Source organism: Nyctereutes procyonoides, unplaced genomic scaffold, assembly GCF_905146905.1.
Source record: "Nyctereutes procyonoides isolate TBG_1078 unplaced genomic scaffold, NYPRO_anot_genome, whole genome shotgun sequence".
Lineage (NCBI taxonomy): Eukaryota > Metazoa > Chordata > Mammalia > Carnivora > Canidae > Nyctereutes > Nyctereutes procyonoides.
In genome coordinates this window covers 15,111,219-15,133,239 of record NW_026575120.1, presented here as the reverse complement: position 1 = coordinate 15,133,239, position 22,021 = coordinate 15,111,219, and the positions used below count along the sequence as shown (strand labels likewise).

At 34.4% G+C, this 22,021-nt stretch overlaps 1 protein-coding gene across 1 annotated transcript in view; it reads right to left on the bottom strand.

The window, feature by feature from the left end:
- ADAM32 (ADAM metallopeptidase domain 32) overlaps positions 1–22,021 on the bottom strand; it is a 185,744-nt gene that overhangs the window by 143,440 nt on the left and 20,283 nt on the right. The window contains exons 6-10 of the mRNA XM_055335462.1: positions 19,889–19,965; positions 18,485–18,647; positions 7,423–7,491; positions 3,836–3,907; positions 3,469–3,635 (exon numbers count right to left, since the gene is read on the bottom strand). Coding sequence (XP_055191437.1) covers positions 3,469–3,635; positions 3,836–3,907; positions 7,423–7,491; positions 18,485–18,647; positions 19,889–19,965 — 548 coding nt within the window. The remainder of the gene's footprint in view (positions 1–3,468; positions 3,636–3,835; positions 3,908–7,422; positions 7,492–18,484; positions 18,648–19,888; positions 19,966–22,021) is intronic.

Sequence of the window (22,021 nt, the reverse complement as noted above, 5' to 3'; positions counted from 1 at the left end):
CATTTTGTCTCCATACATTTTTTTTCCTTTGATCTTGGTTGACTGTTTATTGGCATGATATTTTAGCCTCCATGTATTTGTACTCTTTCCAGATTTTTTGTGATTGATTTCTAGTTTCATACTATTGTGGTCAGAAAAGACACATGATATGATTTCAATATTTTTTTAATGTATAGAGAATAGTTTTGTGGCTTTACATGTGATATATTCTGGAGAAGGTTCCATGTGCACCTGAATGTGTATTTTACCTTTTTTAGATGGAATGTTTTGAATGTATCTGTTAGATCCAACTAGTCCAATGTGTAACTCAAACCACTGTTTCCTTGTTGATTTTATGTCTCAATAATTGGTCTGTTGAAATAAATGAGGCATTAAAGTCCCCTATTTTTATTGTATTACTGTCAATTTCTTCCTTTATGTCTGTCCATATGTGTTATTTTTTGTTTAGTATTAATTTTCAGCTATTATTTCTACAAGTATCGCAGAAATTTTCTACAACAAAATATTAGCAAACCAAATGCAACAATACATAAAAAATTTTGTCTCCTTTCCTCTCTCTTCTGGGATTCCTATAATTCAAAGGTTATTACATTTGATAATGTTACTGAGTTCCTTTAATCTATTCTCATTTTTTATTATTCTTTTTTCTTTTTCAGTTCAATTTGGTTACTTTCCTTTAGTTTGTCTTCCAGATCACTGATCCTTTCTTCTGCTTCCTCTAATATGACATTGATTCCTTCTAGTGTATTTTTAATTTCAGTTCTTGAGTTCCTCATCTCTGATTATATATTTTCTATCTCTTTATTGAAGGTCTGTGAGCTTCCACTATTTATTAAGTCCAGCAGTATCTTTATGATCATTACTTTGAATTCTTTATCAGGTTTATAGGTTACCTCTGTTTCATTTAGCTCATCTGCTGTGGTTTTGTCCTGTTCTTTCATTTGGGACATATTGCTCTGTTTCCTCATTTTGTCTTCTGTGTTTGTTCCTGTCTATTAGAAAAGTCAGTTATGTCTCCTAATCTTGAAAGTAGTGGCCTTATGAAGAAGCAGTCCTGTGGTGCCCTGCAGCACAACATCTCCTGTTCACCAGAACCAAGCACTTCAAAGGTCTCCCCTATGTGTACTGTGTGTGCCCCACTGTTGTGGTTGAATCACATTTGCCTTCAGTACAGTTGAATACAATGGCCCACTTGACCTTCTGTCAGCAGGATTTGGTCCTGTGCTATTAAAGGGCCAATCAACTACGAACAGACATTTTTCCAAAGAAGACATACAGAGGACCAACAGACATATAAAAAGTTGCTCAACATCACAAATCAAAATTACAATGAGATATCCTCCCCCACCTGTCAGAATAGCTAACATCAACTACCCAAGAAACAACAGGAATTAGTGAGGATGTGAAGAAAGAGGAACCCTCTTGCACTGTTGGTGAGAATGTGAACTGGTGCAGCCACTGTGGAAAACAGTATGGAGGTTCCTCAGAAAGGTAAAAATAGGACTACCCTATGATTCAGCAATTGCACTATTTGCCCAAAGAATACAAAAATACTAATTCAAAGGGATACATGTGCCCCAATATTTATAACATTATGTACAACAGGCAAATTATGGAAACAGCTCAAGTGTCTACTGACAGATTAATGGATAAAGAAGTAGTGGTATATACATATACAATTGAATATTACTCAGCCATAAAAAAGAATGAAATCTTGCCATTTGCGATGATGATATGGATGGAGCTTGAGAATTTTACATTAAGTGAAATAAGTCAATCAGAGAAAGACAAATACCATATGATTTCACTCATATGTGGGATTTGGAAAGCAAAACAAATGAGCGTAGGGAAGAAAATGGAGAAGCAAACCAAGAAACAGATTCTTAACTATAGAGAACAAACTGATAGTTATCAGAGAGGAGGTAGGTGAGGGGATGGGTTAAATAGGTGCTGAGGATTGAGGAGTACAATTGTGATGAGCACTGGGTGTTGTATGCAAGTGTTGAATCACTATATGGTACCCCTGAAACTAATGTAACACTGTATGTTAACTGAAACTAAAACTTAACAATAAATAAATAAATAAATAAATAAATAAATAAATAAATAAAACTGACATTAGTTAATCAGACTGGTAAAAATGGAAAGAGAAATGACACTTATTGCTGGCAGAGATGTGGGAAAAATTTTAATCTCACACTTGCAAAGGAAATACTGACATACCAACTTAATAATATGTATATACAGATTTGTTGAAAGATATTGTGGATTATAATTGCTACATAATTTTATATGAGTTCAATTAAAAATATATAGTTATAATTGATCATTAGAAAAGTTGTATTTATTTATTCAACAAATAAACTGGAAAGAAAATGTGACAGAGATGAAACCCACAGATGTAAAGAGACTAAGAGACATATCAAATGAATGCAATGTGTGGACTTTGCATGGATGTAGACTTGAACCAACCAATTGTAATATATAAAATATTTTAGACAATATGAAAAATTTGAACCCTGACTAAACAATGACGACTTTAAGGAATTGCCATTTTTTAGGTGTGATAATGATATTGTGAATACTTTTTAAAGAATCCTTATCTTTCAGAGATAAGTAATTAAATAATATGACACATAGGACTTTCTTCAAAATAACTGAGTTTCAGGGGGTGAGAAAAAGAAGAGTTAAGCAGAAGTTGACAATTGTTTTATGGATATGTAAGGTACATAAGGATTCATTATTTTACTTTCTCAGCTTCTGCTATACTTGAAATTTCCCATAACAAAAACTAGAACAAAACAAAAAAAGAAAATTACTACTTAAAAATAATGCAGGAAATTCATTAGGATAAATTTTTTAAAAAGATTTTATTTATTTATTCATGAGAGACAGAGAGAGAGAGAAAGAGAAAAAGAGAGAGAGAGAGAGAGGCAGAGACACAGCAGAGGGAGAAGCAGGCTCCATGCAGAGAGCCCAACATGGGACTTGATCCCAGGTCCCCAGGATCAGGCCCTGGGCTGAAAGTGGCGCTAAACCCCTGAGCCACCCGGCTGCCCAGGATAAATTATTTTTAACCTACTTTCCCAAGCCTTTGATCAAAACTTCGTAACAAAAATATAAACTCCATATAAACTCCATAAAATAAATCCCATTTTTTAGGTAGTGGTTAAGATTATGGGTTCTAATGTTAAAACCTGTGAGTTCAAACCAGACGATACCACTAAACCGAAGAATCCTGAAATTGTTTTACTTCTAGAAATGTCAATCTCCTCATTAGTAAAAAACTAATAAGCACAGAAATAAATTTTAGCAAGCTTTTTTTAACTGACAACCTGAAAGAGAATACGAGGCCTGAATGAAGCACATAATGTATCAATAGTCACCAATGAATAAAAATTCCCTAAATTAAGCTACATCATTATCACAGACCTTTGTTTTCTAAGGATAATGAAACATTATTCTTACATGAATAGATATGCAGTATCATGAGGCCTTAGAGTAAGATAGAACTTTTTCCATTCTAAAAATCTATGCAGTACTTCATCTGCCTCACCAACTGTAGAAATCTTATTTTTATCTGACCACAACTCCAATGATGACAGCACAACAGTAACTTTAAATTGGGCAAACATCTAAAAACAAAAGGGATAAACACATGAAAAATTAATCTTTGTTATTTTACAATGACCAAGAAATTAATTTAATGCTTTGACAAATCCACACTCAGTATGTACAAATGGCTTTCGCTCTTTAGAGATGCCAAGTTAAAGCAAATTATAATTTCAAAACTAGTATACATTTTTCTAACTAGTATGAAAAGGAAAATACTTACTGAATTTACCAGGCCAACAATTTCAATGACTTTATTTGTTACTATCATGCTATCAGAGCCCAGGTAATCATACTGAAAAACAAAATTAATTTTAAATTTATTTTTTTAAAATGTATCTTTTTTTTATTTTTTTTTAATTTATTTATTTATGATAGTCACAGAGAGAGAGAGAGAGAGGCAGAGACATAGGCAGAGGGAGAAGCAGGCTCCATGCACCGGGAGCCCGATATGGGATTCGATCCCGGGTCTCCAGGATCGCGCCCTGAGCCAAAGGCAGGCGCCAAACCGCTGCGCCACCCAGGGATCCCTAATTTTAAATTTAAATACAATCTGTTATGTATTATGTTTGAGACATGCTTTCCATCCACTCTCAGAACTTTGAGGATGCTTTGGGGTTAGAACAGTTCAAAATAAGATAGTTATTAATAAATTTTAGAAAGAAGCATAAACTGGATCACTCATATATGCTTGTGAAAAGATAAAATCATACACCCACCCTGGAAAGTTTAGCAGCTTCTTTCAAAACAAATATATTTACCATATGACCAAGCAATTGCACACCTGGGCTTTTTTTTGTTTGTTTGTTTTTAAGATTTATTTGAGAGAGAGATCATGAGCACAATTAGCAGGCAGGGGCAGGAGAGAGTCTTCAACCCATGAGACCTGAACCAAATCATAAGATGGACACCTAACTGACTGAGCTACCCAGGAGCCCCACAATCCTGGGCATTTATCCTAAAGAAATAAAAACTATGCTCACAATAATCTTATTCAAAAATGTTCATAACAGTTTTATTTCTTTTAGCCCAAAGCTGAAATGTCTTTCAGTGGTTAACTGATTACACACACTGTGGTACAGTCACACCATGGAACACTGATCATTAATAAAAAGGAACTAACTAAACCATTGATATATGAAACAGCTTGGATAAACTTTAAGAAAATTATGCTGAGTATTAAAAAAATCCCCAAAGGATATATACTACAAGATAAATGTATGCAGTATTTCTGAAACCAAGGAATGGAGAATAGATTAGTGACTGCCAGAGGTCAAGTACAGGGAAGTAGGGAGAAATGGATGTGACTATAAAGAAATAATGTCAGAGAGTCTTATAGTGATGGTTCTATTCAGTGTCTTGATTGTGACAATGATTATACAAGGCTACATATGTGATATTACTGCATGAAACTTCACACACACAAACACACACACACACACACACACACACATTAACTGCTGAAATCTAAATAAGTTTGTGGAATGTGCCAATGTCAAATTCCGTAACTATAAATCATCTCTCTAAAGTATAGCACCACTTGCATGTTCCACAGGACCCTCAAATTAAATATACCTAAAACTCATCATTCTCCCTCAAAAATCTGGTCCTACTTACCTTTCTACTACTTTAATTAATGGTATTATTACCTATGACCTCCCACATTCATGATACTGTATGTTCCACAAGAACAGAACTTTTTCTGTTGTGCTCACACCAGTATCCTCAATAAGTAGAATAGTAACTGGCATCCACATGATGCTTAGTAAATTTATTAAGTTAATGAAGAAATCAAATCAATTTAAGTCCTTCTAATTCAACCTCATCAGTAACTTTTATAATTGCCTTTGTTCTATTATTAACTACTATTGATTTATAAATGTTCACCTTGATTACTGGAACAGTCTCTTAAATGCCTCCAATTATCCCATCAGCAATCTAGTCCCTACACTATTACAAAAATGATGATTCTAAAATGAAAACATATCACTCCCCTGTTTAAAATCTTTTTAATGATTCTCTATTACCTTCAGGATAAAATCCAAACATAGTATCAGTTTTTCAATTTATCTCTTTCCACTTTCCTTCTTCAACTCTATGTATTAATCACCCAAACTTGCAGTTTTGTTGTTGTTGACATTTTAAAAAAAACCTTCTCTCATATTTATTGTCTTTGCAAGGAAAAGTTTTTCACCAAGTCTTCCCTGGCCCTACCTTCACCTCATTATCCAAATTAACTAATCCACAAACCATTCCCCAACCATCTCCTTTATCAGGATCTCACACCCCAGGCCATTATTCCCTTGTCCTAAACACCTAAGAGGCAGGTATCAGACAACTAGAGACAACCCCTACATCCCAGAATCCACTGAAAATTTTCAAGCTAGCCAACCCTAAATCTGTTTACTTTGCCTCACCTGTTCTTTTCCACAGAAATCATAATCAGGTCTCCTGCTCATGTTTTCCCCTTGCTCCCTCTGTCTCCTTATCTACTTCCCCATATGGCTTCTGCAGAATGTGCCATATTCTCTCCTCTTGGGAACTGTGCATAACAAACTATCTCTCCAATAGCAATTTCATCTCCTGACCTATTGGCCCCACCACACATGAATAATAATAAAACACCTACTTACATGCTTTTATACTACCCTAACTAACTAGCCTATACTAACTAGCCTATACTACCCTAACCTACCTTAACATACCATGCCTTTCTCCACCACTGGACTGTGTTTTTATACTACCATATGCTTCCTTCGAGATAGCGCTGAATTTACTAGATTTAAAATTTCTGAAGACATTGAAGACACTTTCACTCTTCCTCTTTATATGCCCAGCATCTAGTAACATAGATGCCACAGTGGGCTCAATGTTTATTTTATTATATAATATGTAAATATGTATAAAAATATAGAAAAGGATGTTTAATAAATATCACATGGCTGGCAAGCCTGGAAATTTTGACAAGAAGCTTTTAAAACAACTTTCAAAGTTTGTAACATAATTCTGAAAAAAACAAGGAATTTTATAATCTGGAATATTCTCTGGAAATCTAGCCATCATTATTATAAAAATCTTAATTTTCTCTTAAATGTTCCCTTTGTCCTTTTTTCCTATATTCTAATAAACCGAGTATTTTCATATTCTTCTCTAAATCCTACCTGTCTCTGAATCTCATCTCTGGCTTTCCTGACAAGCTCTACAAATAGAATTGATAATGTGTTTGATTCATATTCTCTGTAGTATTTCAGAGGCATGACAATTAAACCCTTATCATCAGAACAAAACCTGGAAAATAGATTTTTACCCCTGTTTTCTGAAGTCTCTGAAATCTAGAGGAAATAAAGCCACACCTGACTGGATGCACTAGAACAGGTGAATCTTTAAAACCTGCTTAAGAAAAAAAAATCTCAATATAAGCAGTTCTCATACTGTCATCACTTTTGTGCCAATAAATACTTTAGAGGGCAAAACATTCCCTACGCTACATACTGCTAAAAGCTTAAAGATTTTCATCCAAAACAAATGTCACCATCAAAAATATTGTAGATGGAGAGAGTTCCTATAGATGGGAAGTACAAGCATAAAAATCATTTTGTTCTTCAGGATTTTTATGTAAAGATTTCAAGTAAAACATTTCTGATAGAAATATGTAATTTTGAGTATTTGGTTTTTCAGTTTGCAAAATTTTCCACTGTTCTCCCTATGATATGTAGTAAAAATATTGGAAATTTTAAGTTCCTTTCTAGGTAGGGATAATTATGCATTCACACCAAATATGTAAAAGCAAAGAAAAATAAAAATACATACCAAAGCTTTATCCACCACAATATGCATTTCTAAATAAAGAGGAATTAAATCTGGAACAGCTGATTCTGGCTGGGAAAGAGAAAAAGAGCACTTATAAGCATATAAAATTTTCATAAATTATTTATTCTGAACCTTTAAAATTATTTTCCCACTTTATTGAGGTATAACTGACAAAGAAAAATCATATATATTTAAAGTAAAAGATCTGATATTTTGATATACACATGAATTGTAAAATAATTGCCATAATCAGGCTAATTAACATATTCACCTCATATAGCTACCATTTTCTTTTTTGTGTGTGCATGATGAGCACACAGAAGATCAACACTCAGCAAATTACAAGTTTACAATACAATTTTGTTAACTATAATCCTAGTATTGTACATCTAATCTCCAAAAGTTACTTACCTTGCATAACTGAAACTTTGTACCATTTGACCAACATTTCCCCATTTCTTGTCCTCAGCTCCTGGCAACTACCATTTTGCTCTTTGCCTCTAGGACTATTTTAGATTCCACATATAAGTGAGATCGTGTAGTATTTGTCTTTCTGTGTGTGGCTTATTTCCCTTAGCATAACATCCTATAGGTTAATCCATGCTGTCATAAATGGGAAGATTTCCTTCTTTTGAAGGCTGAATATTCCACTGTATAAATATACATAATTATATATTATATTATATTACATTATATATATAATATATATATATACTCTCAAGATACATGAGTACAGGTATCTCTTCAAGATAATAATTTCATTTCTATGGATATATACCCAAAGGAAAATTTCTGGATCATAGGTAGTTCATTTTTAACTTTTTGAGGATCCTCCATATTCTTTTCCACAGTGGCTACAATAATTTGCATTCCCATCAACAGTGCACAAAAGGTCCCTTTTCTCACAGCCTCACCAACACTTGTTATCTTTTTGGTAATAGCCATCCTAATAGGTGTGAGGTGATATTTCCTTGTGATTTTGATTTGCATTCCCTTGATGATTAGTGATGTTGAACACCTTTCATACATCTGATGGCCATCTGTATGCCTTCTTTAGAAAAATGCCTATTTGGGTCCTTTGCCATTTTTAAATCTCATTGTTTATTCTTGCTATTGAATTCTATGAGTTTCTTATATATACTGAATATTAACCTCTTTTCAGATACATGAGTTGCAAGAATTTTCTCTCACTCTGCAGGCTGCCTTTTTATTTTGTTGACTTTTGCTGTGCAAAGAAAGATTTATTAATTTGATATAGTCATATTTGTTTATTTTACTTTTGTTACCTGTGCTTCTGGTGTCATATCTAAAAAATCATTGCCCAGATTAATATCAAAAAGTTTTCCCATGTTCTCTTCCAGGAGTTTTATGGTTTCAGCTTACCTTTTAAATCTTTAATCCATTTTACCACAGCATTTACAGGATATGCTAAGTTGTCTGCTTGTTACAGTCAGTTAACATCAATATATTGTGCTTTAAGCTTCATAGCAATGGACTCAAGTAATAAGAATATTAGTTATATGCTATGTTATTATTATACTATGTAGTTATATTACATACTATAAGTGATAATGTATTACTCATTAGATCTGCTGTTTACAGTTTGCGTAAAATAAATAAAACAATAAGCATTATCTAACCATCTATTTTATCTGCATATCAGAAATAAATTTAACTTCTGCTCTACAGATTATTTAGTGTGGAAGACAGAAAAAAATGCTTACATTTTTCACTCCTTCTTATATCAATGTCTTTGCAATATGATTTTGCAGGGCTTCATACCAAAAGATGAATGTATTTTGTCTCATTTCATTATGGGTTGGGCCTTGTAACTTACATTAACCAAAAAATGCAGAGGAAGTTTTGGTAGGCCAGGTCTGAGTCTGGAAAGCTTACACACTGCCATTCCTGCACTTAGAACCCTATTTATACACAATATATAGAAGTCTGAGCCGACCTGGTAGATAATAAGAAACAAGTGGCTTATTTACACCCAAATCCAAGCCAAAACTAAATAGTACTTCATGAAGAAAGAAACTGCTGAATTTCTGAAAGATAATGCTACTATACTGGAACTTACCTACCTATTACCGTATCCCCACTCCCTGGCTCAGTGGTGGCCATGAGGATGGTGGCCCTGCTTCTGATGTGTCTTGCTAGTATAAAAGGGGGCAATACCAAATTTTTTCTCAAAGAATTATGGTTGTGTGTTTTGAGCTGTCTGGTAGTTCCTGAATGATTGGCTCAAGGTTTGCCTTTGTTTCCTCCATCCCGGAACTTTCACAGAGTTGAAGTGAATACTCAGGTAGTGTTTGTCAAAAGTATCCAAAACCAAGTAACTAGGGGCATCCCCAAGATGGGACAAACAAAAGGCACAATAGAGGCCTGTGAAAGAAGTGACTGGGTGGGAAAAGAGATATTTGTGGGAATAAAGGCTTTGAAAAGCTCTTGCATATACCAGGAAATCTAGATTACCCATACACAGGGCTAGATGCATGCTCAGAAAAGACTTGAAAAGACACTAAGCTTTCTCCTCTGGTTGAATCTTCAGGCACTGGGCAAGAAAGAGTAAAGGCTAAGGCATACCTCTAAATGACAAGGAGAAACATTGGAGAAATGTTAAAACACAAAGGCAATCTGGAAAAAACAAACAGAAGAGTTTGTTGTTACTATTGTTCTCGTCCTTTTGTTGGCTTCAGGCATTTAAGGAAATCTCTGCCAAATCATTAGCTAACCATGAATGGAAAACAGACTTCAGAGATAAATCATAGTCTATAATAAATAATAGTTTAGAAAAATCACTAAACAAACAACTACAACCCATAACAAACAACAGTGATAAATAGTGAAAAGGAGAGAAGTCTGATTTCTAGAGCTACCACTTCATGATATTTAAAATATCCAATTTTCAACAAAAATTATGAAGCATGCAAAGAGACAAGAAAGTGTGGTTCACTCAAAGGAAAAAAAGAAATGGAACTGTCTCTTAAGGAAGCCCAAGCACTGGATTTACTAGACAAAGATGCTCAAATAGCAAAGGGAAAAAATAGACAAAGAACTAAAGAAAATGAGAAGAATGATGCCTCACCAAGTAGAGAATATCAATTAAAATATAGAAATTTTGAAAAAGAGGAAAATCCCAAAGCTTTAAACACAATAACAAATCAATATTCACCAGAAGAATTCAATGGCATGCTTGAATGTTCAGGCAGCAGAATCAGCAAAGGTCAAAGCAAATTGAGGTTATCCAGTCTGAGGAGTAGAATAAAAAAGGAATAAAAAAAACAGAGTCTAAGAGATTTGAGGAACACCATCAAGAATGCCAAATATGCATAATAGGGCTCCCAAGAACAGGAGAAAGAGAAAGGAGCAGAAAGAAAATTTGAAGTGATGGGTGAAAACTCCCCTAATTTGATGAAATACATAAGTCTATACATCCAAGGAGCTCAAAAAACCTCCAAGTAGGATAAATTCAAAAAGATCCACACCAACACACATAGTAAAAATGTCAAAAGCCACTGTTAAGAGAGAGTTTTGAAAGCAGCAAGATACAAACAACTCATCATGAACTAATGATCTTCAATAATACTGACAACCAATTTCTCATTAGGAACCATGGGAAGCTAGAAGCAGTGGGATGACATTTAAAATGCTGAAAGAAAATCAACCAAGAATCCTCTGACAACCAAGAATTCCAAATCTGACAAAACTAATCTTCAGAAGTGAAGAGGATATTAAGATATTCCAGTTAAACAAAAACTGAGGAAGTAGTTGCTTAGACATGTTATGAGCTAAATCGTCTCCTTTCAAAATTCATACATTGTAATCCTAATGCCTCAGCATACAACATATTTAGAGATAGGGCCTTTAAAAAGGTAATTAAATCAGGTCATTAGAGCGAGCCTAATATGACTGGTTCTTTATAAGAGGAAATAAGGATAAAGACTGACACAGAGGGAAGGCCATGTGAAGACAGAGAAAAGATGATCATCTACATGCTGAGAGAGGTCTCAGAAGAAACCAAACCTGCAAATGCCTTGATCTCAGACCTCTACCTTCAGAACTACAATAAAATAATTTAGCATTTAAACCATCTGGTCTATGGTACTGTGTTATGATGGTCCTAGCAAAATAATACACTACCCTACAAGAAATAACAAAGGCAGTCCTTTAATCCAAAATGAAATTACACTAGACAATAACTCAAAGAAATACAAAGAAATAAAGAACATAATAAAAATAACTACTCTGGTAAATACAGGAGCCAATATTACTATATTTTTGGTTTCTAATTCCTCTTTTTCCCCATATGATTAAAAAGCAAATGCACAGAGGATCCCGATCAAGATGAAAAAGTAGGAGGGTCCTGAGCTCAGTCCCCTCATGGATACAAGGCTGCAACTATACAGAAATTAACTACCTCTGAGAATAACCTGAAGACTAGAGAACAGCTCTTCCATAGCTAAAGTTATAAAGAAAAAGCCACAGCAATAAGGATAGGAGGCGCTAAGACATAGTCTGTTTGAGACTCATATCCCTGGTGCTTCAAACCACAAGCAAGAGGTATATCACAGGTCTACACCTCCCTGAAGAGCAAGCGTTCAAGATCCACATTAGGTACTCCCTGCGCTTGGAGGCCTGCAGTGGAAAGACAAGCCTTCCATATAAAAATCAGCAGGGTTTAATTCAAGGAGTGTAGGAAGGCTATAGGAGACTGAGACTATGCTTTTAAAGAGCCTATGCACATATTCACTCACTCTGAGGACTAGCACAGAGGCAACTGTTTGAAAAGTACCTGGGACATAGATGAAGATTTACTGACTAATACTAGGTGTGTATGTCAGAGTGATAGAGATTTATAAAAACTTTCTCTAAGAACAGAAAAGCTGGTATGAGCTATTTTTCTCACCTTCCATCTGTCTAGCTAGCCCAACATTGGTGGGTACCAGTTCTGATACTTTCCATTTACCTAATTAGTATTGCTCACCCCATCCCAGGGTCCCCTTGAGGACTGGCCTTGTCTAATCCATCCACTATGGCAGGCACTCCTCCAAGATAGTCTTGCTCTATCACATACAACAGGCATACTACCTGGCCAGGACCAACAGCCCCCAAATTGACTACCATCTTAATACACCTAGTTGGTGGCTTGGTCAGGACAAGGCCCTCCAAAGCAGCTCTTGCCTGACAGGAGGGCAGAGGGCAGCCCTGCCCATCAGAGCAACAGCAACAATTGTGATTTGGTCTTGCATCCAAGAACACCAGGGGCTATCCCTGCCCATCAAACCACCCATAGCAGCTATAGCATAGTCACAACAGAAGGGCACACACACCTCAAACAGGGGACATCCCTAGAGTGCTTCATTCCAGTGATGAGGGAAAATTGTGCTCTGTGCCCCATAGGATACCTTCTATATAAGGCTACACCTTCAGAAAAGGAGCCATAGCTGATCTGCCTGATAATATACACAGAAACACAGAGTCAGGCAAAATAAGGACACAGAGGAATATGTTCCAATAGAAAGAATAAGACAAACCTTGAGAAAGAACTAAGCAAAATGGAGATAAGCAATCTATCTGATAGCATTCAAAGTGATAGTCATAAATCTGATAACTAAACTTGGAGAAAACTGGATGAACACAAAGAACTTTAACAAAGAGATATAAAATATTTAAATAAAAAACAACCAGAGCTGAAGAATACAACATTTGAAAGAAAAATACACTAGAGAAATCAACAACAGATTAGGATGCCGAAGAATGAATGGATCAGTGATCCAGAAGACAGGGTAATGGAAAGCTCTCAGGCTGACCAGCAAAAAGAAAAAATAGTGTTAAAAAAAATAATTTAAGGGATTTCTAGGATGATATTAAGCATACTAACATTTTTATTATAGGGGTTTCAGAAATAGAAGAGAAAGGAAACAGGCAGAATACTTATCTGAAGATATAATAACTGAAAACTTCCCTTATTAGGAGAAGGAAACAGATATTCAGGTTTAAGAAGCACTGAGAAGACCACACAAGATGAACCCAGGAAGATCAATAGCAAGATAATAATTGAAATGTAAAAAAATAAAAACAGAGAATCTTAAAAGCAGCAAGAGAAAATTAACTAGTTACATACAAGGGAACACCCATAAACGCAGCAGATGATCTTTTAGCAGAAACATTTCGGGCCAGAAGGGATTGTCATGATATATCCAAAGTCCTGAATGGAAAAAAAACCTACAAACAAGAACACTTTATCAGCAGGGCTTTCATTAGAATTGAAGGAGAGATAAAGAGTTTCCCAGACAATGGTTAATGAAGTTCATCACACTAAACCAGCCTTACAAGAAATGTCAAAGGGACTTATTTAAGTAGAAAAGAGAAAGTCATTATCTAGAAGTAGGAAAATTATGAAAGTAAAATCTCACTGGTAAAAGTAAACATACAGTAAAGGTAGTGGATCAAACATTTATAAAGTTAGTATGAAGGTGAAAAGACAAAAGCAAAAAAATCAACTATATCTACAATACTTAGCTAAGCAAAAATAAGAGATGAAAATATGAAATCAAATACATAGAACATGGAGAGGGAATAAAAATGTAGTGCTTAATGTATTCAAAATAAAGAGATCATTAACTTTAAAAAGCTGGCTATATACATGTTATATATGAACCTCATGGTAATCACACACCAAAAATCTGTAATAGATACACAATAAAATAAAGACAAAAGAATCTATGCATAACACAAAAAAGTCATCAAATCACAAAGGCAGGAGAGCAAGAGAAGAAGAAACAAAGAGGAACTAAAAAATCAATCAGAAAACAATTAACTAAATGGCAGTAAGTAACTATCTACCAATAATAACCTTATATGTAAGTGGACTAAATGCTTCAATCAAAAGACATAGGGTAAGGGAATGGATTAAAAAAAATATGACCTGGGCAGCTCCAGTGGCCCAGTGGTTTAGCACCGCTTCAGCCCGGGGTGTGATCCTAGAGACCAAGGATCAAGTCCCACATCGGGCTCCCTGCACGGAGCCTGTTTCTCCCTCTACCTGTCTCTCTTTCTCTCTCTCTCTGTCATGAATAAATAAATAAAATCTTTTTTTAAAAAAAGACCATATATACTGCCCATAAAACACTCACCTGAGGCCTAAGGATAGGTACAGATGGAAAGTGAAACAATGGAAAAAGATATTCCATATAAAAGAAAAAATTTTTTTAAAAAGCTAGGGTAGTAGTACTTATATTTGACAAAACAGACTTTAAAACATAGACTGCAAACAAAAGACAAAAAAAGCACTACATAATGAAAAAAGGGATCAATCAATAACAATCATAAATATCTATGTACCTGACACAGGAGCACCTAAGTACATAAAGCAAACATTAACAGACATAAAAGGAAAAATTCGTGGGGTGCCTGGGTGGCTCCACTGGTTAAGCATCTAACTCTTCGTTTCCTCTTAGGTCATGATCTCAGGATCATGAGATCAAGTCCCACATCAGGCTCCACACTTAGTGTGGAGTCTGTTTGGGATTTTCTCTCCCTCTGCCCCTCCCTCCATTCACACAATAAATTAATTAACTAATAAATAAATAAGTTTTTAAAAAGGAGAAATTGACAGTATTACAATAATAGTTTGGAAACTTAACACCCCACTTACATCAATGGTTAGATCAACATCAATGATTAGATCAGACAGACAGAAAATCAATAGAGAAACATTAACCTTAAACTTATTAGATCAGATGGACTTCATAAATATATATAGCACATTGTATCCCAAAAGAACAGAATACATATTCTTTTCAAGTGCATGTGGAACATTCTCCAAGATATATCACATGTTAGGCCACAAAAACAAGTTTCAAAAAATTCAACACTGGATTCACATCATGCATCTTTTCCACACACAACAGTATGAAACTAGAAGACATTCATAAGGAAAAACTGGAAAAAAATCCACAAACATAGAGGCTAAACATGTTACTGAACAAACAATGGGTCAGTGAAGAAATCAAGGAGAAAATTAAAATACTTAGAGACAAAAGAAAATGAAAATATAATGTTCCAAAATCTATGGAATGCATCAAAACAGTTCCTACAAAGAAAGATTATAGATACACAGGCCTGCCTCAAGAAATAAGAAAAATCTCAAATACACAATTTAACTTTACTCCTAAAGAAATCAGGAAAAAAAGACAAATGAAGCCAAAAGTTAGTAGGACTTAAACAATAAACATCAGAATGGAAATAAATTTAATAGAGACTAAAAAGTAGTAATTCTCACCACGATACTAGCCAAGAGGATCCAACAATACATTAAAAGGATTATTCACCATGACTAAGTGGGATTAATTCCTGGGATGCAAGGATGGTTCAGCATCCACAAATCAATCAATGTGATACATCACGTTAATAAAAGATAAGACCATATGATCTTCTCAACAGATGCAGAAAAATCATTTGACAAAGTATATCATCCCTTCTTGATTAAAAACTCTCCACCATGTAGGGATAGAAGGAACATAACTCAATATCATTAAAGCCATATATGAAAAACCCATAGCTAATATCATCTTCAATGGGGAAAAACGGAGAGCTTAAACCCTAAGGTCAGGAACAACACAGGAAATGTCTATTTTCACCACCACTGTTCAACATAGTACTGGAAGTCCTAGCCTCAGCAATCAAACAACAAAAAGAAATAAAGGCATCCAAATCAGCAAAGTCAAACTTTCCCTCTTTACAGACAACATAATAATCTATGTAGAAAACCTGAAAGACTCCACCTCAAAATTACTACAACTGATACAGGAATTCAGCAAAGTCGCAGGATATAAAGTCAATACACAGACGTCTGTTGCATTTCTATACACCAATAATGAAGCAGCAAAAAGAGAAATCAAGGTATCAATCCCATTCACAACTACACCAAAAACCATAAGATACCTAGGAATAAACCTAATCAAAGAAGTAAAAGATCTGTGCTCCAAAAACTATAGAACACTTAAGAAAGAAATTGAAGACACAAAGAAAAGGAAAAACATTCCATGTTCAGGGATTGGAAAGACAATTATTGTTAAGATGTCTAAAGAAATCTACACATTCAATGCAATCCCTATCAAACTAACATCAGCATTTTTCACAGAGCTGGAACAAACACTCTTAAAGTTTGTATAGAACCACAAAAGACTCCAAATAGCCAAAGGAGTTGAAAAAGAAAACTAAAGCTGGAAGCATTAAAATTCGAGACTTCAAGCTGTATTACAAAGCTGTAATCATCAATACAGTACAGTATTGGCATAAATATAGACAGAAAGATCAAAGGAACAGAATAGAGAACCAGAAATGTAACCTGAACTCTATGGTCAATTCATCTTCAAAAAACCAGGAAAGAATATCCAGCAGAAAAGAAAAGAAACAGTCTCTTCAACAAATGGTGCTGGGAAACCTGGACAGCCACATACAGAAAAATAAAACTAGACCACTTTCTTATACTCTGCATAAAAATAAATTCAAAATGGATGAAAGACCTAAATGTTAGACAGAAATCCATCAAAATCCTAGAGGAGAACACAGGCAGCAACCTCTTTGACCTCGGCCACAGCAACTTCTTGCAAAATACATCTATGAAGGCAAGCGAAACAAAAGCAAAGAAACTATTGGAACTTCATCAGGATAAAAAGGTTTTGCACAACAAAGGAAATGGTCAATAAAGCTAAAAGGCAACCTACAGAATGGAAGGAGATATTTGCAAATGTCTCATCAGATAAAGGGCTAGTATCCAAAACCTAGAAAGAACTTATCATACTCAACACTCAAAAAACAAATAATCAAGAAATGGGCAAAAGACATGAACAGACATTTCTCCAAAGACATACAAATGGCCAACAGACACATGAAACAATGCTCAACATCACTTGGCATCAGGGAAATACCAATCAAATCCATGAGATACCACCTCACATCTGTCAGAATGGCTAAAATGAACTCAGGAAACAACAGATGTTGGCGAGGATGTGAGGAATGGGGAACCCTCTTATACTATTGGTGGAAATGCAAACTGGTGCAGCCACTCTGGAAAATAGCATGGAGGTTCCTCAGAAAGTTAAAAATAGAGCTACCCTATGACCCAAAAAATGCATCCAATGGATACAAACAGTGAATCAAAGGGACACATACACTGCAATGTTTATAGCAACAGTGTCCACAATAGACAAAATATGGAAAGAGCCCAGATGTCCATCGACAGATGAATGGATAAAGAAGATGGAATATTACTCAGCCATTGAAAAGAATGAAATCTCGCCATTTGCGACGACATGGATGGAACTACAGGGTATTATGCTAAGTGAAATAAGTCAGTCAGAGATAAACAAATACCATATGATTTCACTCATATGCAGAATTTAAGAAACAAAACAGATGAACATAGGGGAAGGGAAGGAAAAATAAAATAAGATGAAAACAGAGAGGGAGGCAAACTGTAAGATATACTGAACTCTAGGAAACAAACTGAGGGTTACTGGAGAGGAGGGGGGTAAGTGGGTGATGGGCATTAAGGAGGGCACTTGATATAGTGAGCACTGGGTGTTATATGCAACTGATAAATCACTAAATTGTATCCCAGTAACTAATTTTTTTAAAAACTCCCCCTGAATCAAAAGAAGATATGCTGAGCTTTAAATACAAAAAAGAATACAATTTGACTACAGTTGAAAAAAAATAGTGCCTGTAAATAACTTCCAGTATAGACACAAAGTAGGAATTTAGTTTCTTAAATTTACATTGAATGTACACTATTTTTAAAAAGTTAGAAGTACATAACAAAATGAGAATTTTAATAAAAATGTGTCATAAAAAAGTAGATGATCAAATGATGCAAGGAGAAGGCAATGTACAGTTCAAAGGAAATTGTAACATTAAGAAAAGGTGAGGATATTCTGAAGGAAAGGCTATTTGCTAGTTACACAGTTTTATACAGTTAATATAAATCTCTTATGCATAAATTAAGTAAGGGCAATAATTGCCCTAAAACTGGTAATAAAACACACAAACTCACCTTTTCACTTACAAAAATGTTATAGTCCACTTTGTTTTGTTCTTCTATGCCTTGCTTATCTTCAGTGTTTTCATTCCTTAATTTATAAAGAAGATGTTGATATTCAACTGCAGATTCCAAAGGCTCGATTCCATAAGAAACATTTTCAAATTGCAGTATTCCTCTGTAAGATTAAGGATAAAAATATAAGTGCTTTTAATCAATTCTGTATCATAAAACTCTGACAGAATCCAAAAGAAGGAGAAGGAAGAGGAGGATAAAGGACATTTTCGAGCTCAATATTTTGACCCAAACTCTTTACATTTTGGAGATAATTTTGAAGAAACAAAAGATCTTCTGCAATCCACAAAATTAACTTTCCATTTGTTTCTCTATATAGTTTTAAATGCAGCAGAAATTATGTAATCCATTGCCAGGTGTATAAGTATACAACATTATGGTGATCAAGGAGTTCCCTGCCCTCTAAGTCAGTGACTTAATGAAACCAATAGCAACTAGAAATCTTAATGAATTTCTCTCTGGATGTTACTGCTTTTGAGAAATGCTCACATTGCGTATAATAACAAAAGTATATGTAACAAGTAAAATTTTATTTATAAAAATAAAGTTTAGCAGTAATTATGAAAAGGCATGTATTATTAATTCTTTATTACAGAGTCTGAATAAGAAATAAAAAGCAAGGCCTTTAAAGAGTAAATAACTTTTATAACTATTCTTCTCTGAATACAGGTTACAATTCAATGGGCTACTTCCCAAAACCAAATTTCAGAGTTCCACATAACAAGCACCAAGGAACACTTATTTGTTAAAATAAGGATCCTCTACTACGAAAATGAGGATGAAGAATTTCCTAACAGACTAGAAAATTCTAGGTACTAAGAAGGAAACCCTACCATTGTTAACAAGCATTAAGAGTGTGATATTACTAGAAAAATGTGTACTATAGTAGTAATTATTTGTTTATACAGAATTTGCCTCCTCTCCTGAAAGTGATTTTCCTTGAAAAAAAAAAAAAAAAGTCTGCCTGCCTTGTTTATCTTTATTTCTCTTTATATCTCCAAATGCTAGGCCAGTAGGTGACACATGGTATGTACCAAAAATATCCATTTGCTGAAAAAATAAGCTATCCTAAACAGCTCCTCCAACTTGCTGTAGTCATTTAAATTCATTTCTGTAGCTAAGAAAGAATAAGATACAGCAGAACGAGGAGACTAGGAAATTTAAACCTTCAAGGTTAGAAACGACTCTGGTCAGCAAAGAAAGTGTTCAGAGGAGGATACCACTGCCTTATCTCCACATGGGAATCCTCTTGAAGCTCCAAACTGAATATAAATATAACAAATTCACTGCCACCAAATATCATTAACTACAACGTTCATATATCACTGACAGAAGATAAATAACCTTAATCCAGAGCATGTGCTGAGCGTGACAACAGAATTCGGATAGCCTTCAATATGTCCCTGGTAGTAGCACTGAGCCTAGGAAAGAAAAAAAGGAAGTGGTTATTTAAGATTGACAGAACTGCCTAATGATTTCTTATTTTTATACTTGCTAGAACTTTCTGAATGTTTTCACAAGCTACACAGTTTATATATCAGTATGAATAAAGTGACATTCATGAAAAGTTTCCCAATATTTGTCACATTCACTATATTAGCTACTTTTCTGATTAATATTTGGGATTATCATTTCATATCCTGCTTCCAAAATATTATCCCATATTTTAGGTTAAATTGTTTTCTAATACATAAATTTATGTCATTGATTAAAAGATAAAGGTTATGAATCTGGATTACTTTAAAAATCGAATATTCTTCTAAAAAGAAACACTTAAAAATTAAGGGTGCAGGAAAATTAAAGAACTAGAAAATGAAACACCATATCAACACAAACTTAAAGGATGATTCTGAAGCTATCCTAATACAGGAAATGAAGACTTTAAAATAAGAAGAATTACTAATGATAGAGACATTTTATAATGAAAAGAGTTTCAACTGATCAGGAAGATATAATATTCCAAATTTGAATTCACTTACTACATAGTTTCAAAACATAAGAGCTCAAATTGAAAGGATAATAAAAATAGAGAAATGCATAATCATAATAGAAGATACATTTCTGTAACTGATAAATCATGCATTCAGAATCTACAGATTTGAAGAGCATATTAGCAACCTAATATAGGTAGAATAGAAAACCGTAGAATGCACTTTCTTTTTAAAAAACATGGAACATTTACAAAAATGAAACCATGTTCTGGGCCATGAAGCAAGACAAGAAATTTTAAAGAACTTGAATCATACAAAGTTTGGTCTCTGACCACAGTAGAATTAAGCTAGAGATATAGCAAACATCATCACAGGAAGGAAAAAAGGAGAGGAGGAAGATTATGTAATTTCCAAAATTCAGTAGTGCTATAAATTTTGGTGGTAATCAATATAAGATTTCTTATTAACACACTGCTTTATACTGCAACTAAGGGGAGGAAGAAAGAGCAAGAAAAGGAAATTTATAGTCCTATCCAATAAAAGTGAAGCAACTTGGTATTCAAATTCAATCTTTCAACAAATTTTTGTCATGCTAACTATGTGCCAGGCATTTTTCTAGGCACTGGAGATACATCAGTGAATAAAATAGACTAAAATAAAATCCCTGACCTCGTGAAGATTATATTGAGAATGGGGAAACAGAAAATAAATAGATGGCACATCGTATATTGATAACCACCATAGAGAAAAACAAAACAAAGAGTGCACTAAGGGTTAAGAGTGAAATTTAAGAAGTTAAATAGTCAGGGACTAATACGGTAATTTTAAGCAAAGACCTTAAGGAAAGGGAATCTTGGAAAAGAGCAAGCATCTAGATCATAAAAAAATAGAAAGTGCAACATCTTGAAGGGAGAACATGTCTGGTCTGTAGAAGAACAGCAAGAAGACCAATGTAGCTGGACCAGAATGAGCAAAGTAGACAGTACAAGAAGTGAGGTCAGTCAGATAAAGAGGACTAGTTTGTATATAGGCTGCTGGATATTGAAATGACTTTGGTTTTCACTTTGTGAACAAGTCAATCACCATGGAGGATTCAGAGCACAGAAATGACATAATGTGCCTAGGCTTTGAGAGGACTGATCTGTTTGCCATGTTGAAAATCGACTGAGGGGATGGGCAAGGTATAGAAACAAGGAGATTATTCAGTAAGTTATAGCAATAATTTAAGCATTTACTTGGAAAAGAGTGTTATCAGTGGATTGAGACAGAGGAAGAAGGTGAATCTGGCTATATATAATTTAAAGGGTAGGGTCAATAAGATTTATTGATGGATGGAATGGGGATTAAAAAAAAGAAAAGGTTTAAAATTATGATTTTGTATCCAGCAATATTTATGTTTGCTTTTATTAGTCTTTAATTTTATTCATTTATTCAATAAAATATAAATAAACTAATTAATTAATTAAATGGTGTCTATGTTCTATGCAGAGAGGAAGCGTTTAGTCCATCTAGTTTGTCTTTAATTTGCCAAGACTTCAGAAAAGGC